At 41.3% G+C, this 21,834-nt stretch overlaps 1 protein-coding gene across 9 annotated transcripts in view; it reads right to left on the bottom strand.

The window, feature by feature from the left end:
- PATJ (PATJ crumbs cell polarity complex component) overlaps positions 1-21,834 on the bottom strand; it is a 242,996-nt gene that overhangs the window by 123,896 nt on the left and 97,266 nt on the right. For all 9 annotated transcript variants that reach the window (XM_059727901.1, XM_059727903.1, XM_014593899.3 and 6 more), the window contains 2 exons: positions 18,478-18,555; positions 11,817-11,931 (listed from right to left, as the gene is read on the bottom strand). In XM_059727901.1, coding sequence (XP_059583884.1) covers positions 11,817-11,931; positions 18,478-18,555 — 193 coding nt within the window. The remainder of the gene's footprint in view (positions 1-11,816; positions 11,932-18,477; positions 18,556-21,834) is intronic.

Below are 21,834 nucleotides of genomic sequence, written 5' to 3'. Positions count from 1 at the left end.
TCTTCCTGTAGGTACTTTCTGGCTCTCATATATCTCAAAGTTCATCACTGCATATGCTTTCTTTTTTGGTGCAAATTCAGTCTGATCCCATTTCTCCCCCACCACAGTTCTCTCTCGGTTTTCACCAGTTACCTTCAAGATTGTCCAAATCACTCACTATATAGATTTCTCCCTTTTCAAAATACTTAAAACTCATGCCATCTTCCCCATCAACAAGCTCATTATGTCTCATGAATCCTTCGTGCATCTCCTTGTCTAATGCAGACTAGTTAGTCCACTGTGTTTTAGTCCAGGACTTCTCTCTTTATGAAACTGCTGTATCCCCCAACATAAATGCATTAATGATATATAATTAAATTATACAGTATTTTTCGCTGACCACCAGCTTTGTAATACACATGCTAGGATAACCTATCAGAACATGAGGAAGAAGTTAAGGATACAGTTAAACTTTAGAGCTGGTTTATAATCAAATTTTGTTTCTAACACTTAAGAGGACAATGTGGATTCAGAATATGGCTTCTCTCTACAGTAATCAGGGAAACTTTCCAGATTTAAAAGTCTAAGTCCAAGATGACCTGGCTTAGGTGTGCAGTAGCAATTCAAGCGACCAGGGAGGAACATGTACCCTACTCTCACTCACTCAAGACACTTGATAACATTGAATGGTCTAGAAGTATTGTGTTCTAAAAAGGTCGCAACCCCAATAATTTAGACGGCTCCACGATGGTTACAGCATAAGAGCAGAGACTATACTTTTTTTTAAAGGTGTAGCTAGGCTACAATGGGCTACACAGCTATTAGATCGTCTGAAAGAATTAGGATTTAATATCCTAGGATGTAATTCTTTGGATGTAATGCTTTCAAGAGCTGCTTGGCTTCTATAATCCTGCTCTTCCTCGCAAGCACAATATAAAAAGAGACATAACTAAATACACACATTATTATGGTTTGTATTATCATAATGTCTAACATCTCTGATCAGACTAGGACACTGCTCTTACAGACATTATAAGAACATAAAATAAATGCAATGAGTTGATCACACTCCTTTCACCTTAGATGTTATCTCATGGTCCTAGCAAGGTTGGGAATGCAACTGCTACAAAGGGAAAGAGAAATTCTACACTTCATTTCTTGCATAGACGACCCTGATACCAGGGAACCTAATGCATTGACATTTTTAGCAACGTATGCTTTACGTGACTCTGTATGTTTGGATGCATGGTAACTAGCATGCCTGATTTGACAGGTAGAAGGTTACCAAAAATATTCTCAATACAGATTTCAAGAGCTCTCCAAAGCTTTATAAAAATATTGTTCTAAAACACATGTAGCAGTTACAGAACACAAACGGTACATGGCTTTGGGATTATAAATTTTATTGATGCTAATTTGAGATGACTGCATAATTCATGGCTTTGCCACACAACAGTAATGCAACCACTTAAGTCATAATAGTCAAACCTTCCTCATTCCATCCCATGGAGCAGTCTATATATATTTGCTTTTGAATTCACCACTGACAACAGAAATTGTTATTTCCTTGTTAGCATCCCCAAAAGTTCAAGGTTTTGATGACTTCACATCTTAACTGCACTTTACTTTTGGCACAGGTAAAGGATGGCTTCTGTTTTTAAGACACTGCTGAAGCCATTACGCCAATATTTGGAGGCTCAACATTATTTTCAGAGTAGGACACGGAGAAGTACCTAGACTTGGTTAGTTCCCAATTGTTTCTTCTAATCCTTAGATACCAGTGCCAGGCAATTAAAGAGTTAATCATTGTGTTATGCATCTCCAGTATATATGTGCCTAATAATTCCCATTCATCCTTTAAGTGTCAGCTATTCTAATAGTGAGCGTACATGAATCCATAAAAGTTGAAAGCAAATTGACGACTTGTCGTTAAAAATTAGTATGCGAGATAAGAGAGAAACAACTATCATTAGTGATGCACAAGAAAAATAATTTTGACTTTCTAGAACAGTTAAAGAAATTAGGCTGGGCAGCTGTCTCAATTACTGTGCCATATTATGGGAAACTTAATAACTGATGTCTGCTAAAACAACCCAAAACAGTAATTGACATCTAACATTTTTACTTCCCTTCTGCTAGAGGAATATTTGTACTTCGTATTCCCGGGAGTTACTGTTTAAAACAAGCATACCAGGAAGTTGCATTTTAGAATTGACAGAGTTATTAGGCGAGCAGGCTGTTTTGTATTCTAACTAAAATCTTAAAATTAAGGCTTTGCTGGTCTGGAGCAGACATACTGCACCGTGTTGCTGGTTTTTTGGGTGGTTGTTTTTTTTTTTGCAGCAGAATAGCATCATTTGTGATGGGTACTGCTGGCATGCTATCTAACAAACAGGGGTTCACAATATAAGAATCCAACCACCTCCTATGGATCATTAGTTATCCTTATTATGTATGTCAAGATTTGTATCCTTTTCCCCATCTTGTCACATTTTTAATTGCAAGCCACTGCAGTGATATTAAGTATTCTTCAATGATGGAATAATAATGATCGACTATTTGCATCGCCTCTCAGTAAGTTTGCATAGCAATGTCTGTATGCAAATTTACAAAACAAACCTTACTGGCTGCACAAATAAGTTATAAGAAATGAGGTATCTGCCACATTTGAGTAAAATCTAGTTAGGAATGCCACACAACATAAGCCATCTTTACCGTGTTTTAAAATGTTAAAATCTGCAAATACAGAGATGACAAATATATTTTATGCCAAATATTTTAATATTATTCTCTGGATACCTGACTTTTGTCAGAAGAAACCAGCAATACCTAACAGCAAAAGAGATAAGGCAAAATTTAAAGATTAGATTACACTTCAATGCAAATAGCACCTGTTTGTTTACTACCATGTTGCTTTACTCGCATCCTGCTTCCTTATACAATGAGAATGCTGAATATTCAGTTTAGATTTTTCCAACAGCTTTTTATTCTGCTCCAAAAACATTTACCTAACACATTCTTACCAAGCAAAGTGAAGAAAATCCAACCATCTGGCTCTACACTGCAATAACAGTTATGGAAGAGTATATTATTCTATGTAACAAGAAATTTAGTGTTAGGAATTCTGATACTTTAAGCACTGACACACTCTTGACAATTTTATATGCTGGCATCATGCATTCAAGTGTATTGCAACAACAGTGATTTATAATGAAACATAAGGCAAAATATTTTAAAGATACTGAATTCATCTAACATTCTAACCACAGCATATGTACATGCTCTAAGCTGAGGAAAATGGTTTGTGCTACTATTCTCTTACCTCTAGCACTCCACTAGTTCTGAATTATTACTAAAACACTGAAAAATAACTTGCTTGAAACAAATACAATACACACAGATATCTGAATCCTTACCTGGGAAACCCCCTTGTACCATTGCTGTACCAGCGTGTACCTCAAGATATCTGCATTCCTGACAAACATTCAATGCTGTAAGCAGCTCAAATCCTCATCATACACAGCCTCAGTGCTCGTCTTTCTTCTGACGACCTTGGGCCTATTTTCCTGAGATTTTTCTCTCCTTAAGGGCAAACTGTCAGTCTATTTCTATTATGAGATGCAATCAATTACACTAATTTCAAGCTACCCACAAGCTACCAGTTACATCTGTCAGCAGATGAAAGCTGCCTATAAAAGTAGACAGGGAGAAGCAAATCTCTGGTTTCCCACATATGACCCACTGATGCTCTATGGCTGCTGTTTGTTGCATTGGCTTACCCTGCTAGTATTAGAATGACATCTCTATCCCGAAACACAAGCCATTTATTTATTTTCAAGTCTGCTGCAGTTAATATTGTGTTTAATGACCCACTAATACAGAAGAGAAACAGTTAATAACAATTACTTATATGTGCATCCTTCTAGTGCAAATTACAGGAGTTCAGTGCATTTTTGCAAATGATTTGAACCAATATGTCATTTTATCGTTTTCTCATTATTAAGATGTGTTCTTCTTGGATCATTTTTACATGCCAGAAAAAGCCCTATTAGCATAAAGAGAGTTTAAACTTCACTGCTACTTGTATTTCACTTTGTTGCTGCTTATATTTTACTACCAACTCTGAACAAGCAGCATTAATTTTATTGCTATGGGAGTGCTGAACTGAAACAAGGAAGAGATTTTAAATTTCTCATTTTGGTAATTAAAAAAATAATGTTGAAGCCTAATATGTTTACAAATTTAGATATAGTCATGCTGAGAACTCCTTATTAATTTTCTACTCCAAACACTGTTTTTCAAACAGTTTAAACAATTTAAAAATGCTCAGCTACTTTATTACCATTGATCCACTCATTTTTAACGTTCTAACCTTTCTTTATAATACAGTACATATCACAACACACAGAGCCATCTGTCCAATGCATTATATACATGTTCACAGTAAAAATCCAAACACAAACATTCCCAGCTTATGAGTAATTCGTTGAAAATATAATTTTGTACTACAGCATTGCATCAAGTTACAAAAACTTGTGCATACAATTAACATAAGTAAAAAAATAATAATAAATAAAAACAACACAAGGGCACTGACATCAGAGTCTCTACCCTCCTGTGGTATAAGAGCTTCCAAGTGCTCTGAATTACAAAGCATCAGCCCTCTCGTCCTTTTATAGGGATGGGTTGAAAACCTATAGATTTAGCTAATTACAAATCAGAATAAGAACAGAAAAAGAAGATTAACCATGTAGAGACACATTAAGTAAGGATTAACATACAGCTCAAAAATGAAAGTCAGAGCTCTATTTGTGTAATCCTGGCTTTTTCTGCATTATCTGTAAAGAAGCACCAAGCTAAGCACACTTGTTAGTACATTCAGCAAAAATTAACACATGGTAATAATACAGAACACATTGAATTCATATTAGAATATGCATCTCTCAATATTTTATTTTCATACAGCTTCATACATTTTGCCTGGCCCTATCTTTCTACTCCTCCTCATCACTATTTGCTGTTGATTGTAGTGACATCTATTGGAAAGGCAGCGTTTCACTACAGAAGCTTCCTCACCTTAAGATCTGCGCAAAGCCTTCTACTTCTTGCAGCAATGAAATTGCATTGCTGTGCCATCTCTTGTTTTATGAGACAGCCTCACCCAAAGGGGCTTAAGAATTTAAGTAATACAGATCAATGGGTGGATCTGGCTAAGCTACTTCTCAGCGCTGCTGGTATTTTTTCCCTAAACATTTACAGTTATTTAGCAATCTGATGATTCCTATATTTTTGTGCCATCATTAGTTTATGATATTTACAGTTTTTCCTGCTCCTTTTATAGTTTAATACTTCACACTTGAATGCACAGCTTGTTCTTGAACATTTTTGCACTGTATATAGTTGGCTTTATTTAAATAAAAAGAAAAAAATCATCATGTGCTCTAATATCAGCATTGCAAAAGTGTCTAGAAATTCTAATGTACACACCAAGCATCCCTTATACTTGCTTCTTTAGAAACAAATACTCAGAGGCAATCTCTGCCCCCGAATGCTTAATAACTAATAAACCAACTCTGTGAGCAGCTAGATAAAGATATCCCCCTCTGCCTTCATATGCTTCACTAACTTTCAGATTCTCTAAAGAGACTGCACAAATGGAAGGGAGAAAATACTTATCCTTTTTTTAACAGATGGGGAACTAAGGCACAGAAAAGTTAAGTACCTTGCCCAAGGTCACAAAGAAATCTGTGGCAGAGCCAACAATGGATCCCAGTACCTCAAACAGGTTGCAAATCTTTATACCCTTTAATTTAAATGGAAAATGAATCAATTGGATCGATTTCATTTTCCTAAAGAGAAGGGGTGGGAAAGACATTGGGTTTGTTGAAAAACAACATGCAACTGTTGAAATAACAGGATTCTAAGTCTTTGTCAAAGTTAATTAGTCTGATTTACTCTACTAACTTTTACATTTTTTATTTTTTTTAAGATTGTAATGTGTTTGTTAGCAGCAAAAAATGTGTCATCCTCAGTGTGCGTGTAATTCAATTATAATACTACAGCAAAATTATATAGCTACTAATTCCTCCCAGAATACCTTAAGAAATATTCCACTTAGAAACTACTCTTCCTGTCCATTTCAGTTTTTTCCTAACTCCCAACCCCTTATTATAGCAATAAGCCACAACAGGATGTGCATTAGGAGGCTATTAGCAAATTCTTAGTACACACCCCAGCAGTCAAGCACCAAAGAAACACCAGTGCCTACTAATTGTACAGCCTGGCTTGGTTTATTGCTAGTGCAAATGACTCCTTTTTTAGAGTTGTTTTTAAGAACTCTTATTTGAAACCTGCTGTTTAAGGGCATGGGAATGCTATGCAACTTGCTCTTCCACCGTGGAAAAAAACAGTTCCCAGTAGAAAATACTTAGAAAATTAGTCATTAAAACAAACTGTTTTAAAGGTTTTGGGGTTTTTTTTCCCCAGACTCAAGGGCTAGCTTATCCTGCACAAACCTGGAGACAGATTGCAGAAACACTAAATTGATCCCAACTTAAATACTGTGATAAAAAGTGAGGTAGAATAGTTACTAGGGGCAAACAATTTGGGCCTCCAGGCCTCATGGGGGGAGAGACACTTTTTTTTTTTCTTTCCTTTTTTGAACAGCTACACTGATCTCCTTCTTACCCTGAAATCTGCTACTTCTCATCTTTTTCTACCCTACAAGGTAATCACTGCCCCCTCTCCTGTGGCAGGTTGGTTTAAAGCTACACCATTATTTATGAAAGTAACTGGAAGTCTTATAAGCAGCTAAGTCAAAGTGAAAACTGGGGTTAGGAACAGTTTATAAATGGTCAGAGTGAGATTTGGATTAAACATCGCTGTAATATAACTGGAGAAGGAAATATTACCAATAATCACAATGTTACTAGGGACTTAAAGCTTCCTAGATATAGACTGAAGAACAAATGCAGTTAAGGGTGGGCCCTAGACACTCCTGAATGAGATGGTTGACAGATTTCTTTACCACATAGTTACTGAACCAACAAGAAATGATATTTTATACTTGGTTTTGGTAAAGTTTTGGCAATAATTAACAAGCAATAGAAAAGCAAATTTGTAAATCACTTTATCCAAGGTTATTTTTTAATTTAAATGGAGCAGAGCAAGCCAAAGTAGACCTATAGGTAAGATTCTTTATTTCAAAAGGACAGCATTTGGAAAATGAAGGAACTAGGTAGTGAAATCACCTGGACTGAAGAGTTCAGGGACTTAAAGAAATTCTAAACCTTCTTCTCATTCAAGTCAAAGGTGCAAAATCTACCTGGAACTTGCATCCCAAGCAAAGAGAAAAACTTGTAGGGAAGTGCTCAAGATGTAACGGGATGAATGTATTGAGAAGAAATCAGCAGAGTGCTGGCAGAGAAAGGGGGATAAAGAACTACTCAGCGAAGAAAGCTGCATTTTGGAGATCAGGAAGGATAGGGATAAAGTGAGAATTGCCAAAATTCATGCTGATTTAGACCTCGCAAAGTTAGAAGCAACAGCCAACATTTTTCAGCTACATAAATAAGAAGGCAAGGAAGGAAAAGAAAGAGCTACTATGAAATAAGAAGAGGGTAGAGATTACAAATAATCTAGACATATCCCAAGAACTGAATGAATATTTTGCCTCAGCTGTCAATAAGGTTGATTTTGAACACAAAGGGAAAGGCAAGAGGTGAGGTGTAATCAGTCCAGCAACATGGAAACTGAAATGAACTCGCCACAGCAAAACAACACTCAAACAACATAAAGTGTTCAGGGCAGGGGGACTAGATAACCCGCTCTGGGATTCTGAAAGAACGGACACATGCACCTACAGGTGTGGTGGCAGGAATGTGAGACATAAATCCATGAAATCAGAGACAATAACATTTTGTGAAGAAAAGCAAATTGAGTACCTATATTCAAGAAGTGGGGAAAAAGTAGTCAGAGCAAGTTCAGGGATGGGCAATTATTTTGGCTAGAGGGCTGCTTAATGAGTTTTGGTGAGCTGTTGAGGGCTGCAAGGATAGCCCCACACTTTGACAGGTGCCCCACTAGGGTTGCCAAAGCTCCTGGATTGTCTGGGAGTCTACTGGATTTGGTCTGGATCTCCTGGTGACTATTGAAAGCAATCCAGGAGACTGATATTGTGAATGGGTTGAGCAGTACAATTAATGACAATACGTCACGTTGGGGAAAAAAAATCTCCTGGAATAGCTTCAATCAGAGTTGGCAATACTATGCTCCAGCCCCGGTTGCCACTTGGGACCTGAAGTCCCACCCCTAACTCCTGACCTTTGCCACCAGAAGTCCCTCCCCTTATCCCCAAAAGTATTCCTTTTGGTGGGGGGTTGCCATGTTGAAACTGGAAAAAACCAAATCATATACAAAAAAAACAAACAAAACATCTGCTATAACGTCCTGTAATTTTATTTTAAAAAATATTTTCTCCTGATTTACGTGCATAAATGCTGTATATCTAGTGGTGATTGCAAAATAACTCAAAATACAGTCTTACTATTGTATATTATGGGGAGGCGGTTGGGGAGTGTGTGCATGTGTGGATGTATGTGTGTGTAGGGGAGGGTGCGGGGTCATGTGGTTATACATGTGGGTTTGGTAGGGAGTGGAAGTACATGTGGGGGCTGTGGGAGGGTGCGTGTGTGCGTGTTGGTTGGCAGGTCCTCGGAGTCCCCAAAGTGTGCAAGTCCCTGGATCTGCATGTAGTGGCAGCCAGCGGGGCAGGTCCCACCCAGCCCCATAGCGCAAGTCTCTCCATGCTCCCACCCCAGACCCCAACCGCAGGTGATGGCAGTGTGTGGGGCCAGCCCCATATGGCGTGATAGCACTCCTGCCCAAGTCCCTGGGCACATGCGGTGGCAGGGTGCAGAGCCAGTCCCACCCAGCTCCATAGCCACAGGTCCCTGCACTCCCACCCAAGTCCCCAGCTGCACATGGTGGCAGCATGCAGCTCCCACACTCCCACCCCAGTCCCTGGCTGCACATGGCAGCAGTGTGCAGAGCCAGCCCCACCTGACCCCATAGCATGCAGCTCCTACAGCATGCGGGGCCAGCCCAACCCAGCTCAATAACATGCAGCTCCCGCCTCCTTTCCCCTAGCAGAAGTCTCTGGCCCCTGATCACATTTCCAGTCTCACGGGCAGGCTGGGAACAGCCATGGGGTGGCCAGGCAAAAGCCGAGGCTTCTCGTTTCTAGTACTCCCTGGCTTGGGGCTGGGGCAGGTCAGACCAGGCTGGGGTGGGGAGGGGCAGGTTTGCTTAGCAACAACAGCCACCCCTCCTGCATGAAGGTGCCGGTTTGCAAAGGGGCAATCCAGGGCCATGGTTTACAGAGGTCTTACAGAGGGGCCCCACAAGCCGGTTGGTATTGCCTGGTGGGCCAGATCTGACCCACAGGCCATGTTTGCTCACCCCAGTGTTAGTTTGATCTCAAGAGCATATGAGCAGTTGGAACAAATTTGTGGGGGAGTGGAGAAGTAAAGACATCAAGATCACCAGAAAGTGGAATAAAATGCAAAGATACATTTGTTCAACACTGGCTTGGTAACTGGTTATTTAGACCAAAGTTTGAGGTAGGAGAGACAGCTTGGCTTTGGAGCAGGGGTAGGCAAAATGCGGCCCAGGGGCCAGATGCGGCCCTCCAGGCTATTCTATCCGGCCTGCAGGGCCCCTAAAAATTTAGAACATTAATATTTATCTGCCCCTGGCTGCCTGTCATGCGGCCCTCGATGGCTTGCCAAAACTCAATAAGTGGTCGTCCGCCTGAAATAATTGCCCACCCCTGCTTTGGAGGGATTTTTGGGATGGAAAGGGAGAGAAGATATGGAAGAAGAAAGGATGCTAGGAAATGCGCAGGGGAGAAGAGAATTACATAAATTGCTCCCTGCAGCCAAACAAAGCAAGATTGATTTAACCAAAAAATCTCTAGCTTTTCACGGAGTAGATCTCAGATGGCCTAACCACTGGGAGCTGCTTCATGGCCGCGGTGCGACCCAGACAATCTCTCAAAGCATCCTTGTGTAAGATGCAAAATTAAGGGCCCCTCCAGACATGCAGGCAAAGATGAGATGGGATCTGATGCGTGATCCATACATTCATTAATGTGTCATGGGAGCAAGCCACAAAGTTATTACACAATTTAGGGAATAACTTTGTGATTTATCCCTTGTTTTATGATGTCATTCATTACTTTAACATGTGGCTGGGTTACAACTAAAGACATGATTAACTAGTTAATCATGCCTTAAGTGTAATGTGTGGCAGAGGCCTAACTCTGCCAGCTGCCATGCAACGCTTGGGTTGAAGCACGTCCTCATCAAGCAGCATAAGACTGGAGCACATTCCTCTGCTGCCATTTATAACCAACACCACCAGCCTTGGTAAACTGGGTCATCAGGTAGATTAAGGACTGAAAAGTTTGGTCTAAAATTACAAAATCTACTTGTCCCAAATCCAGAGAATTAGGAGTTAAACACTACACACGTTTCTCCTCCCTACTAATGGACACCCAAATTCCTATCATAACCAGAAATACCTTCTCTTTAGTTGGTCAAGATGCGCCCGCCAACCTGACAGAAGAGGATCTAAGCATGGACATTTCTAATCTCAATTTGTATAACATACTGTACTTGAGACCAAATGCTGGAGCTTTAAAGAAACTCCATTTGACATGACAGCCAGCAGCTGACTTTGAAGCCAGAAACCCACTGAAATATACAGCCCCTTTACGCCAGAAAATAACTGATCAAGATTCCTATCAGCCCTGAATTGAACTGGCCCAAATCATCTCCACTTCTGTGACCGGGGGATACCACTACTGTTTGGTAGGCACACTGGCAATTGGCAACAACAAAGATACCATCAACAAGAACAAACGACAGCTTTCTCATCAGACATGCAGCTTTGGACCTTCCACCCACAAAAGCTAGCTGTGACCACAAACCTGGCTATAAATAAAATGCATCTCTCTGCTTCAGGCTATTTTGTGGGAAAGACACAAACACACGACGACCACAAACCCACAAGAGTTAAAAAAAACAAAACAAAGGAAAAAACCCCAAACACACATGCTATAATTGTCTACCCATAGCAAGAGAGAGAGGAACAAGAAGAGAGGAAATCCATAGAATGACTAATTTTGACAAATTTCTCAGATACTCCAGCAGCTAGTGTGATTTTGTCTTGTCCTGCACATTGTGGAACAGACACAGGCTGCATCCTACAGCTGTCTGACTTCCATGCACAGCCAAGTATAAACCATGGTATAAAGTCTGTAGACATCTGCGGCATTTTAATTGAAAGTGCTCCATGAAAGAGAATCACTTCTTTTAACAAAATACTTTGTCACCAAAGATTTTTTAGCCACAATTTACTGTGGGCATTGTCTGACACCACAAGCTCTTTGGGGCAGGGTTTCTTCTATTGATAACCATCAAGCTGTGGTCTGCCCAGTTCTTGCTATCACAAGGGTGAAGTATCCTGTTTGTCTTTAAGCACGGATACCTTAAACACGCTGTAGATCAGCCTAGATCTCACAAAGCAGTGTCTGCCCAACTGATCTAAAAACAATTCCAGCACTTTTCAACATTTTTTCAGAGAAGCAGCTGTGGGATTGCAGTCAACGATAAGTAGTAAGCCCAATTCAGTGTAATGTAGAACACTAGAGATAGCAATTCTCTTGTATACAATACTCATAACGACCTATGTAACTGCTGTTTAGTACTGGCACACACACAAGCCACGCTCCATAAACACAGTCATCCTTCTTAGTAAAATATGGTACTACTTACGCTCTGTAAAAGCATCGTCCTCTTCCTCATCCTCATCCTCCTCCTCTGCTTGGAATGTTTTGGGTGCTTTATACGGAGGTGGTAATTTCATTGGTGGTGGTGCCCCACAATTTCTCTGATGGATTAAAAATAAAAAGGATATAATGCACTGTGCTAACTATCTTCAAAATTACTTGCATCCTTCCACTCAACTACAAAATCTAACCACACTCGTATTGTTTAATTTAAAACATTTCCTTAAAACTCCATAGTTCATTTCCTCTTCAGCCATTACATTTTTTTTTTTAAAGAAACATTTAACAGACGGTTTGAAGGCTGAAAAAAAAAAAAAAAAAAGATAATATTGGTATGAAATGGACTGCATGTCTGTTTGTTAGAAAAATATTGGCATTTCACTGTAAACATACTTAACTAGAGCTTAGCAAACATTTGACAATGAACTGAGGGGTTAAAACAAAACATTAAAATTATATTCTATTCCTGATCTTGGATTCAAATCCCTTGTGCCTCTGCCATCACTGTTCCCTGGTCCAACTTAAAAACAACACACTTAGGGTACACAAAATAAGAACTCAGCCTCTTATGGCTTCTGTAGTCTTAGCATGGAATATTTCATCTCAACGTTGGTTTGATTAAAGAATTAATTTGAACTGCAACTTGGAATAAAATGGTATTACCTCACATAAATAAAGACAGTACCTATAAGGATACATGTAGCGGCGCATATCAGATATAAAGAGCAGGCTGTGGAATCTAATGAAAACATAAGCTTGTACATCCAAGCTACTGTTTTTATAGCTCAAAGTAACTGGATCATGCCATAGTTAGCTACATGATTTCACTAAATTATATTCAATTACATCCCATACAACCACACCACTAATAGCAGGATGCACTTTAGCAAGCGAACAGTGAGTACAGTGTGCCATTAGAGCAACAAGAATGCCAGTAATGAATTTCTTCTGTAGCTGAGAAATGCCATTTGTAGCCCAAACATTAAATCAGGCATAATACTTTTCAGTGTGTATAAGGAAAGCAGGATCTATCTGCACTTAGATTTGTCAAATATTTTTAAGTCTAAATTTTTATTCAAAAGTTCCAGCCAGCAATTGGAATGCAAACTATCTATGAAATTGTAGGAGATAATAGAATTGACATCATCCTGCCCGTTTAAAAATTATTATAGGAAAGTGCTCCACTGAGAATAGCATAAATCAAATGAATTCCATCCAATTTGCAATAAAGGTGCTTAGATAAGAGCCCCTCAAAACAGCAACATCTGTTTCCCAAAAGCCATCACAAAATAAAGTAAAAGGCTTTCTCCCCACCCTGCAAAAAAGGAATGTGTGTAGGTATATGTGCGTGCACGTGTGTACACACACACACACACACACACACACACGCAGAGCCAAAAGATTCAGAAAGTGCTGCTCAGATTTCTGTAGCTAGAGGTGGAGAATTTGCAACAACATCTTCAATTGTCTCTGACATATCAGCACCACTGTAATTCTGTTAAATAACTTAGATGTCATCTACATTGCATCCCTAGCATGTCCTAGGCATGCCCTTGCCCATCTGCTCCTATTTGAATGCTTCTAACTTAAAAATGTGGCATGCAGGGCCATTTGCTCACAAGCAGCTCTTGAGACATCCATCCCTGGTCTGCTGAACAGTGGCCAGGTTGGGAGCCTGCAAGGCATTTGGGAGATGCTCAGGATTATCCCAGCCAGGACATGCTGCTGACATAGTGTAGACACATGCTTAGATATCCAGTCACGAACCCATTTAAAACTCAACACTTAAAGCCTGTTGAAGGTCCAGGTAAGCAAGTCATTCTCTTTGTTCCCATCAGGATCTTTTTAAAGAGAGGTATACCATATTGTCTTGCATACCACATGCCTCCAAATAATACATACCTTGCTTTGAGAGGGCAAAATGAAAAAAAAGTCATGGCTAAAGACAAACCTCATAGAGTAGGGACAGGGTCTACTCCTTGGTGTCCCTCACTCTTTCCTTGCAGCTAAAGCTTAAGCAATGTCACAGCCATTGCTCAGCCAAAAGCTGCCACCAAATTGGCAGTGGCTGTGACACAGTTAAAACTTTATCTGCAAGGGGAGAGGGAATGACACGAGGGGCTCCATGAGGCTAGTGCAAGTCTTCTCCATCATTTGATTTTTTGTTTTTAAAAAAAATCACGTAGGGCCTGAACCAAAACACGCTACATCAATTGAAAACATTCAAGAGGAATCTTTCCTACTACTTTCATCCTACAGGGAGGGAATCTTTTCAGCAGAAACAACCAAGCAGCAGAACCATACGTCTGGCTGCTACCTTCATGACTACAGTAACACCCACACAATTTGTACCCTCCTATCTGATAAAGATCCACTGACTGATCCCTGCACTTGTGGCTATACTGCGTTGTCTCAAGCCCTACGTACCACCAAGCACCTTTACATGACAAAAACCTTAGCGTGGCAACCCTGCACCACACAAAGGAAGTAGGTTACTCGTATGGGGACCTTAAATATGCTCCTGAATTGTAAACGTTTCTCTGAAACAATATTCTTGCCCCAGAGGAAGATTTGGCATCAGGTAAAATAAAGGAAAAAATGAAATCTAACAACTGTGAGCACCTCCATCCAGTGCACTTAAGTTACATCTATTTTTCCATTCTTTCAAGCACACACGAGCACTTACCCACCACACAGAAATTAGGAGTGTGAAATATGTTTTCAGTTTGGGAACACTAATAACTTCAGAAATACAGGTAAAACCTTGGACTACACACAACATCTGAGAGAATTAAGGCAACAGACACCACTTTTTGCAGGAAGCTGAACTTGATTACAATGTACAGTCAATGCACCAAATCCATGGATACTTCATGAACGAGCAGAACTCACTTCAAAGATTTCTGCCAATGTACCAAGTATTTCTTATTAAATTATAAATGTTTCTTTAGTCTGATTTTTAAAGACAAGTCTCATTTCATGGCCATGTCTAAAATATACCATACAACAGATTTCCAAGAGGACATTTTTTCTTGAGTTTGACAAAACACTGAAATATGTACTTTGCTATCTTGTTTTAAGTTACTGTGACCAACAAACCTGGTACAGCTGAATTAGGGTGGAATTTAAATTTTAAAATATGTAAGACCAGGGCAAAGCAAAAGAAGAGGAATCTAAAAATGTCTCTCTGTTGATTCAATGGAAGGAGTGCATAAAAGGCTGGAAATATCATTTGGGAACTGCTAAAAAGAAATGTAAGGAGGTAATACCAGACAACACCTCACAGTAAACTAAAACAATGAAAAGTTCAAAGTATTGGGTTACTTGCTTCTTGAGGTTATTACAAAGAAGAACACACACACAAAATCAAAACCTTTCTACAGATATAATTTCCAGTGAGCTGCCATTACATTTTTAGATCAAAAAGTATCAATACAGTACAAGAATTTAAAAAGGAAAATAAATATTTCTTTTGGAATAATATCATAAGCAACTAAAATGAGTGCAGTTTCCACAACCACTTGCCAAAAATGCACAGTAATCTGGATTTTTTATGAAAGTGTGTGTCTGCACAGTCACCAAAACTGCACAATGCTCTCCTTGCTCTGCTATTCCAAACCCTCTCATTGACAGCAATGGGTTTTGGATTTGACTTAGAGAAGCTACAGAATCTATCCCAAAAGAGCAACTTAAGGTGGAAATTCACAAAACTCTTGGACTCATCCATTTGCAGAGCACCTGACCACATGCATTTCAACTGACCCATTTTTTCCAAAGGAAAAGCTTTGCTGCTACAGTTGTAAAAATAACACAGCTTTTATATTTAGTTTGCCATAAGAATGCCAACCATTAAAAACAGGTCATCTAGAGTCTTCTGTTTAAAAAAAAATTATTATTATTTAGTACATCTGTCATTATACCAGAATATGCTCCAAGGTGTAACAGAAGAAGCCCCTAGTAATTAACAGATATTACACCAGAAGAAGAGCAGCTTTTCTAGCTGATATGATTGCTTTCAAAGCTAGCTCTTCTGTGACACTGAAGACTAGAGTAGAAATACCAGCGATTTCCCACAGGAATGCAAGGCAATCATCTACTAATAGCAACATCTTTTTTTACTGAGAGCTGCCCCGCTGAAGCACAGTATGCCTGCTTTGTGAATTAATGCTCAAAGCTAAAAAGGGGCTACATACATATTTATTCATTGGCGCTGTTCTGTACTCCACCCAGCAAGTTACAGCACCAATAGAAGGGGTACCTTACCAGCTTTGAAGAAGCTTAAGCTCACTCGACCTTCTGAGGCCATAAAATGCAACACACTGGAGTCCTAGAGATTAAAAGCAGCAGACTGCAAGTGGATGTGCTTTTTGGATTAGAAAAATAGATAACACAACCAAGAAAGGAGTACTGTAACTGCTTTATTACTACTATTACTCACTGCCAGGGAAGCTTTAATATAAACACCTTCCTCGTTTCGCTGGGATAACATGAAAACCCATAGATTCTGAATCATTCGAAAGCAGTCTGCCAAACACTTTCTAAGGGCCTTTGAGTATGCCTGTCAACACCAGAGTACTGAGTTAGTTCACACACAAATGGTTCAGCATATCCCAAGAAGCCAGGCTAAATTGATTTCACTTTAGTCCAACACATACAGTAACACGATCCTAAACTCTGTTGCACAGCCCTGTGGGTACCAAGCCACAATCCCTAGCTCAGGTCCCCAAAGCAGATTTCTACTCTAAGACATTAATAAAACAGATAAAAAGCAGGGCAGAATGGCAACTTACACATCAGCTCAGTATCAAACCCATGCCTGGCTGGAACCAGATGGTAGGGCTCTTCCTCAGCCAGATCTGCAGGGCTGGTAACAGCTGCAGCAGGTCTGGAAGCAACGGCAAGAGCCCAGCAGACACAGGGCGAGTGCAGCTGTATCTGCACACCCTTGTGTTTGCCCCTGCCACTGATCACAGAGCTCATCAGGCCTCAGAGAACCTGCCTCCTGGCACCCCGCACCAACTTCTGGTAGACTGCCCAACAGTCTGGATCAGAGGGCTCCATGGGCCAGATCTTTGACACCCCTGAACTAATTCAGACACGCATAAGCTTTCATGAGTACAAGCTTACTTTCTCAAATGCTTCTCTCATAGCTTCTGACAAAGTAAGCTGTTGCTCATGAAAGCTTACTCCTCTCTGAGTTAATTAGTCTAGGAGTGGCCAACCTGTGGCACTGGGCAAGTGGCATGGGCAGCTTCTGAATGTTACAGCACATTAGGGAAGGGACAGGCATCACAGTAGCTGATAAGGCAGCAAGCAGAAAGCAGAGCAGTGGATCAGGCAGGAGAAGGGGTTAGAGTGGCACTTGGGGAGGGTGTTAGGCTAACTTGTGGCATGCCTGCCAAAAAGGTTGATCCCCACTGAATATGGTGCCACTTTGCCCTGCCATCTGCCTGACTTCAAACTAACATGGCTAACTACCTCTCTCTTTAGCTCATTAATAAAAACTACAACGCATCCCAGTTTGATATTTGTGCCAAAGCTTAGGTATCCAAATCAGTGATTTTCAGAGATGCTGGACACCCACAGCTCCCACTGAAAGCAAAATAATCCAGATCAGTAAGACTGAACTCAAAATACTAAGACCATTCAGATATCTACATCCTGCTGAGTTCAGTTTGACTTAAACACTTGTTTAAGTGCTACATCAAATAAAGATGGGACTAATTCAGCTGTTTGAATTTCAGCACGCACTTAATCAGGACCTTATTCAGGTGCTGAAAGTTAGGTAACCAAGCATAACAATTTGGAGGTTTTATTTAAATTTTAAAAGTCTCTTAATTGAAAGTCAGGAAATAAAAAGGTGAAACTCTGAAAGCAGTCTTAACAGTGAGGTCATGTCAGCAACTATTTTGTTTGAATAGAGACTTACCATGCCTAGCAACCTCAAACTAGTGCACTGACCAATCCATTAATATAAAGAATTGCCTTGTAATCTCGCAACTGTAAAGAAACAACAACTACTTTTACAATGTTTTTACTTTATGGCAAATCTACCGCAAGGAGGAGAGTCAAAGGTAATCTGAAACAAAACCAAATTTTTTTCCAACGTCTAGCAAACCAAAGCTCCTTGGCCCCTGCCTGCTGATTTCACTCAGTTCCTCCAGGGAACTCTCCTTATCTGGGACCCTCAGAAAAATCTACAAGGCAGTTCCACTGCAAGCCTCAAAATAGAGCCCATAAGTTCCCAAAGTGCCTAGCTCTGCACCACACCCACCAAGAATCCAGGAAGGGATCTTCACCAAACCCAAGTTATTTCAGAAAAGAATATTTTGGAATTGGTGAACAGTATTTTTTCCCAAATGTTCCTATCAACTCTGGAAGAAGGAGCAGCTAATCTTCACATCTTCAGCTTACTCACTTCCATAAAAGAATTTTGATCTCTATAATAAAAGAGCTATAAAACCAGTAAATATTACTTTCAGTGAATATTATCTAATTTTGTTACAAAACATATCATTGTGCTTTAGTAAAGATTTTACTTTACCACTTTTACTAAAAAAAAAAAGGAAAAAAAAAAGGGGTGTATGTGTGTGTGTGTGTGGGGGGGGTGTTAATATTCATAACATGACTCCAAATGGAAAGAATACCTTTTCATTCTGGTTTTCCCCTTCTGATTCCTGGTCTTCGTGGACTTTACTTTTCTTAGGTTGCACTGAAGAAACCATCTGCAAAATATAACAGTTGTTCATGTTTTATAATCAGAAAAACCAATAAACAGACCTATGTTAAAAGAATACGAATTCTGCAAAACACTCAAAAGCTAGGAAATGCCAAAACTGAGGTCGTCTGTTCAATGTTAATACATAAGTCATGCGCATATGCATTCTGATATCTTCCATAATTACATGGACTCACACCATTTTTTCCCCACACAAAACCTCTGCGTTACATAGTGCTGTTGCCAACTCTGGCCTTGTTCAAGAGGCCTACACAAAGCTGCAGATGTATGGCTAAAGCTAAAGGCCCCCAAGCCTGTTCTGAGTGACCGCAGAGTGAACTTTTGAAGACAGCCTGGTCAGCAGGGTAAAGAAAGCAATTAATGCATCCAGCTAAACCAACAGTGAGATCAAACCAAACAGAGCAAAAGGCCTGAAAGGAGGCATTATACAAGAGGCCTTAAAATAGATCATCCAAACACAGTATGTATAGCTTTAGCTATATAGCAATGACTGTTGTAGTTGAATGTATTCGATATAGTTTTGCTACAATAAATATATTTGTGTTAAGTTTCTTAGTTAAGATGTAAAAACAAAGCAGCCTTGTTAGTGAAAAGCATAAACCAAAATGAAATGAAAACAGGACAGTGGTATCAATATTCCAAAATGACAAAGCAAGGAAATAAGGAAGCTGCCTTTCTACAACAGTAATGTTTGTAAGGCCATAAATCCCATCAAATTGACACTTTCCAAAACCGTAGGAAAGCCAGTTCAGTCCAGCTCCCAAAGCCTCAGTGAAACAAAGAAATGAATCAGAACGTGCAGTAAAGCAAGCCGTGTAAACATGGGACACAGACTGAAGGGAAAATTGAAGAACTCAGAAAATTCAAGATGACCCATCCTCCTCCTTTCTGCATCTCCTCAAGCAGTATAGGTGCGACTCTATATTGCACTGTTGCGAGCAACCAGATAGACAGGTGCAGCGAGGCTGCTTAGATGTGCTGCAGTTACAGCGTCAGAGCAGACTAGATTACTCGAGTCTGCTGCAGCATGGTAATTACTGCGCTCTAACAGACTCCAGTATCACACATATCAGCATCCCTGTGCTGCAAAATGATGGCAGGGCACTTTAACTAAAGCTCATTCGACAAGAGCCACTTCTGCCATTTTTGAGCATGGGGATACTGATGCACGTGATGCTCCAGGTGCTTTAATTAGAGTGGCTCACAGAGCCGCTGTAATTGAAGCCCCCCCCCCCCCCCCGCACGTGTATAAATGCTCTAAAATAAAGTGCTTTGAGATGTAAATCATTCAAGTCTGGGCTTGATACCTATGTCTTGCCTCTTTTCATAGTTCCATAGTTGATAGGGTCAGAAGGGACCTGAGCAGATCATCAAGTCCGACCCCCTGACATGGCAGGAAACAGTACAGGGGTCAAATGACCCCAGCAAGGTGTTCATCTAGCCTCCTCTTAAAGACCCCCAGGGTAGGAGCCAGCACCACTTCTCTTGGAAGTTGGTTCCAGATCCTAGCCACCCTGACTGTGACGTAGCGTCTTCTGATGTCTAGTCTGAATCTACCCTCTGCCAGCTTGTGACCATTATTTCCAGTCACTCTTGGGAGTGCTCAGGGGAACAGGGACTCCCCCCAATGCCTGCTGGTCCCCCCCGACTAGTTTGTAAATGGCCACTAGATCCCCCCTCAGCCTTCTCTCGTGGAGGCTGAACAGGTTCAGGTCCCTCAGCCTCTCCTCGTAGGGTCTGCCCTGCTGCCCCCGATCATGTGGGTGGCCCTCCTCTGGACCCTCTCGATGCTGTCCACATCCCTCCTGAAGTGCGGCGCCCAGAACTGGATGCAGTACTCCAACTGTGGCCTGACCAGTGAGCATAGAGGGGGAGGATCACCTCCTTGGACCTGCTCGTGATGCATCTGTGGATGCATGGCAAGGTGGGGTTGGCCTTCCTGACCATGTCTCCACACTGTCGGCCCATGTTCATTTTGGCATCGATAATGACTCCAAGATCCTTTTTTGCCTCGGCACTGATGAGAAGCGAGTTCCCCAGCCTGTGGGTATGCTGCTGGTTCCTCCTCCCCAGGTGCAGCACCTTGCACTTGTCAGTGTTGAAACCCATCCTGTTCTCATCTGCCCACCCCTGTAACCTGTCCAGGTCCAATTGCAGCCTATTCCTCCCTTCTAGCATGCCCACATCCCCGCACAGCTTAGTGTCATCTGCAAATTTGAACAGGGTGCTTTTCACACCCTCGTCCAAGTCGCTGATGAAGATGTTGAACAGCACAGGCCTGAGGACTGAGCCCTGGGGGCCCCCACTGCCCACATCCTTCCAGGTCGAAAATGACCCGTCCACCACCACTCTCTGGGTGCGGCCCTCCAGCCAGTTAGCGACCCATCTGACTGTGTAGGCATCGACGCCACAGTCTCCTAGTTTTTTAATGAGCATGGGGTGAGACACAGTGTCGAAGGCCTTCCTGAAGTCCAGAAAGACTACGTTCACCGCAACACCTGCACCCAAGGATTTTGTGACCCAGTCGTAGAAGGCCACCAGGTTGGTCTGACAGGAACTGCTTCTAACGAACTCCTGTTGGTTGCCCCCAAGCATAACCTCCCCTGCTGCCCCTCGCGGACATGCGCCAGGATAATTCTCTCAAAAAGCTTACCCAGGACCGAGGTAAGACTGACTGGCCTATAGTTTCCTGGGTCCTCCTTCCTCCCTTTTTTGAAAATGCGAACCACATTGGCCCTTTTCCAGTCCTCTGGCACAATGCCAGAGCACCACGAGTGCTCGTAAAGCTGTGCCAGGGGTCCCGCAATGACCTCTGCTAATTCCCTCAGCACTCTGGGGTGGAGGTCGTCAGGACCCGCTGATTTAAACTCATCCACTCCCTCCAGAAGTTCCCTGACTAGATCCTCCCCTGACTGCCCCTAGGCCTGGGTGCGCCTCCCCTGGGACCATCGGGGATCCTGGTGGCAGGAGGCGACCCGGTCCCTGCTCAGGAAAATGGAGGCAAAGAAATTGTTAAATAGGTTAGCTTTGCTGTCTGGTGAGATGACCAGATTTCCTAGCGTGTCCTGAAGAGGCCCCATGTTACCCGGTACCTTCTTTTTACCTGCTATGTATGTAAAAAAGGACTTCTTGTTGTCCTTGATCCAGGTAGCTAGTCAGTCCCAGTTCCATCTCCGCCTTGGCCTTCCTGACCACCCCCCTACAGCCCCGAGCAACAGAGGTATAGTCCTCCCTGGTGATGGCCTCCCTTCCATTGGGTGTACGC

The sequence above is a fragment of the Alligator mississippiensis genome, chromosome 5, assembly GCF_030867095.1.
Source record: "Alligator mississippiensis isolate rAllMis1 chromosome 5, rAllMis1, whole genome shotgun sequence".
Classification (NCBI taxonomy): Eukaryota; Metazoa; Chordata; order Crocodylia; family Alligatoridae; genus Alligator; species Alligator mississippiensis.
This window is presented reverse-complemented; position numbering and strand designations above follow the sequence as displayed.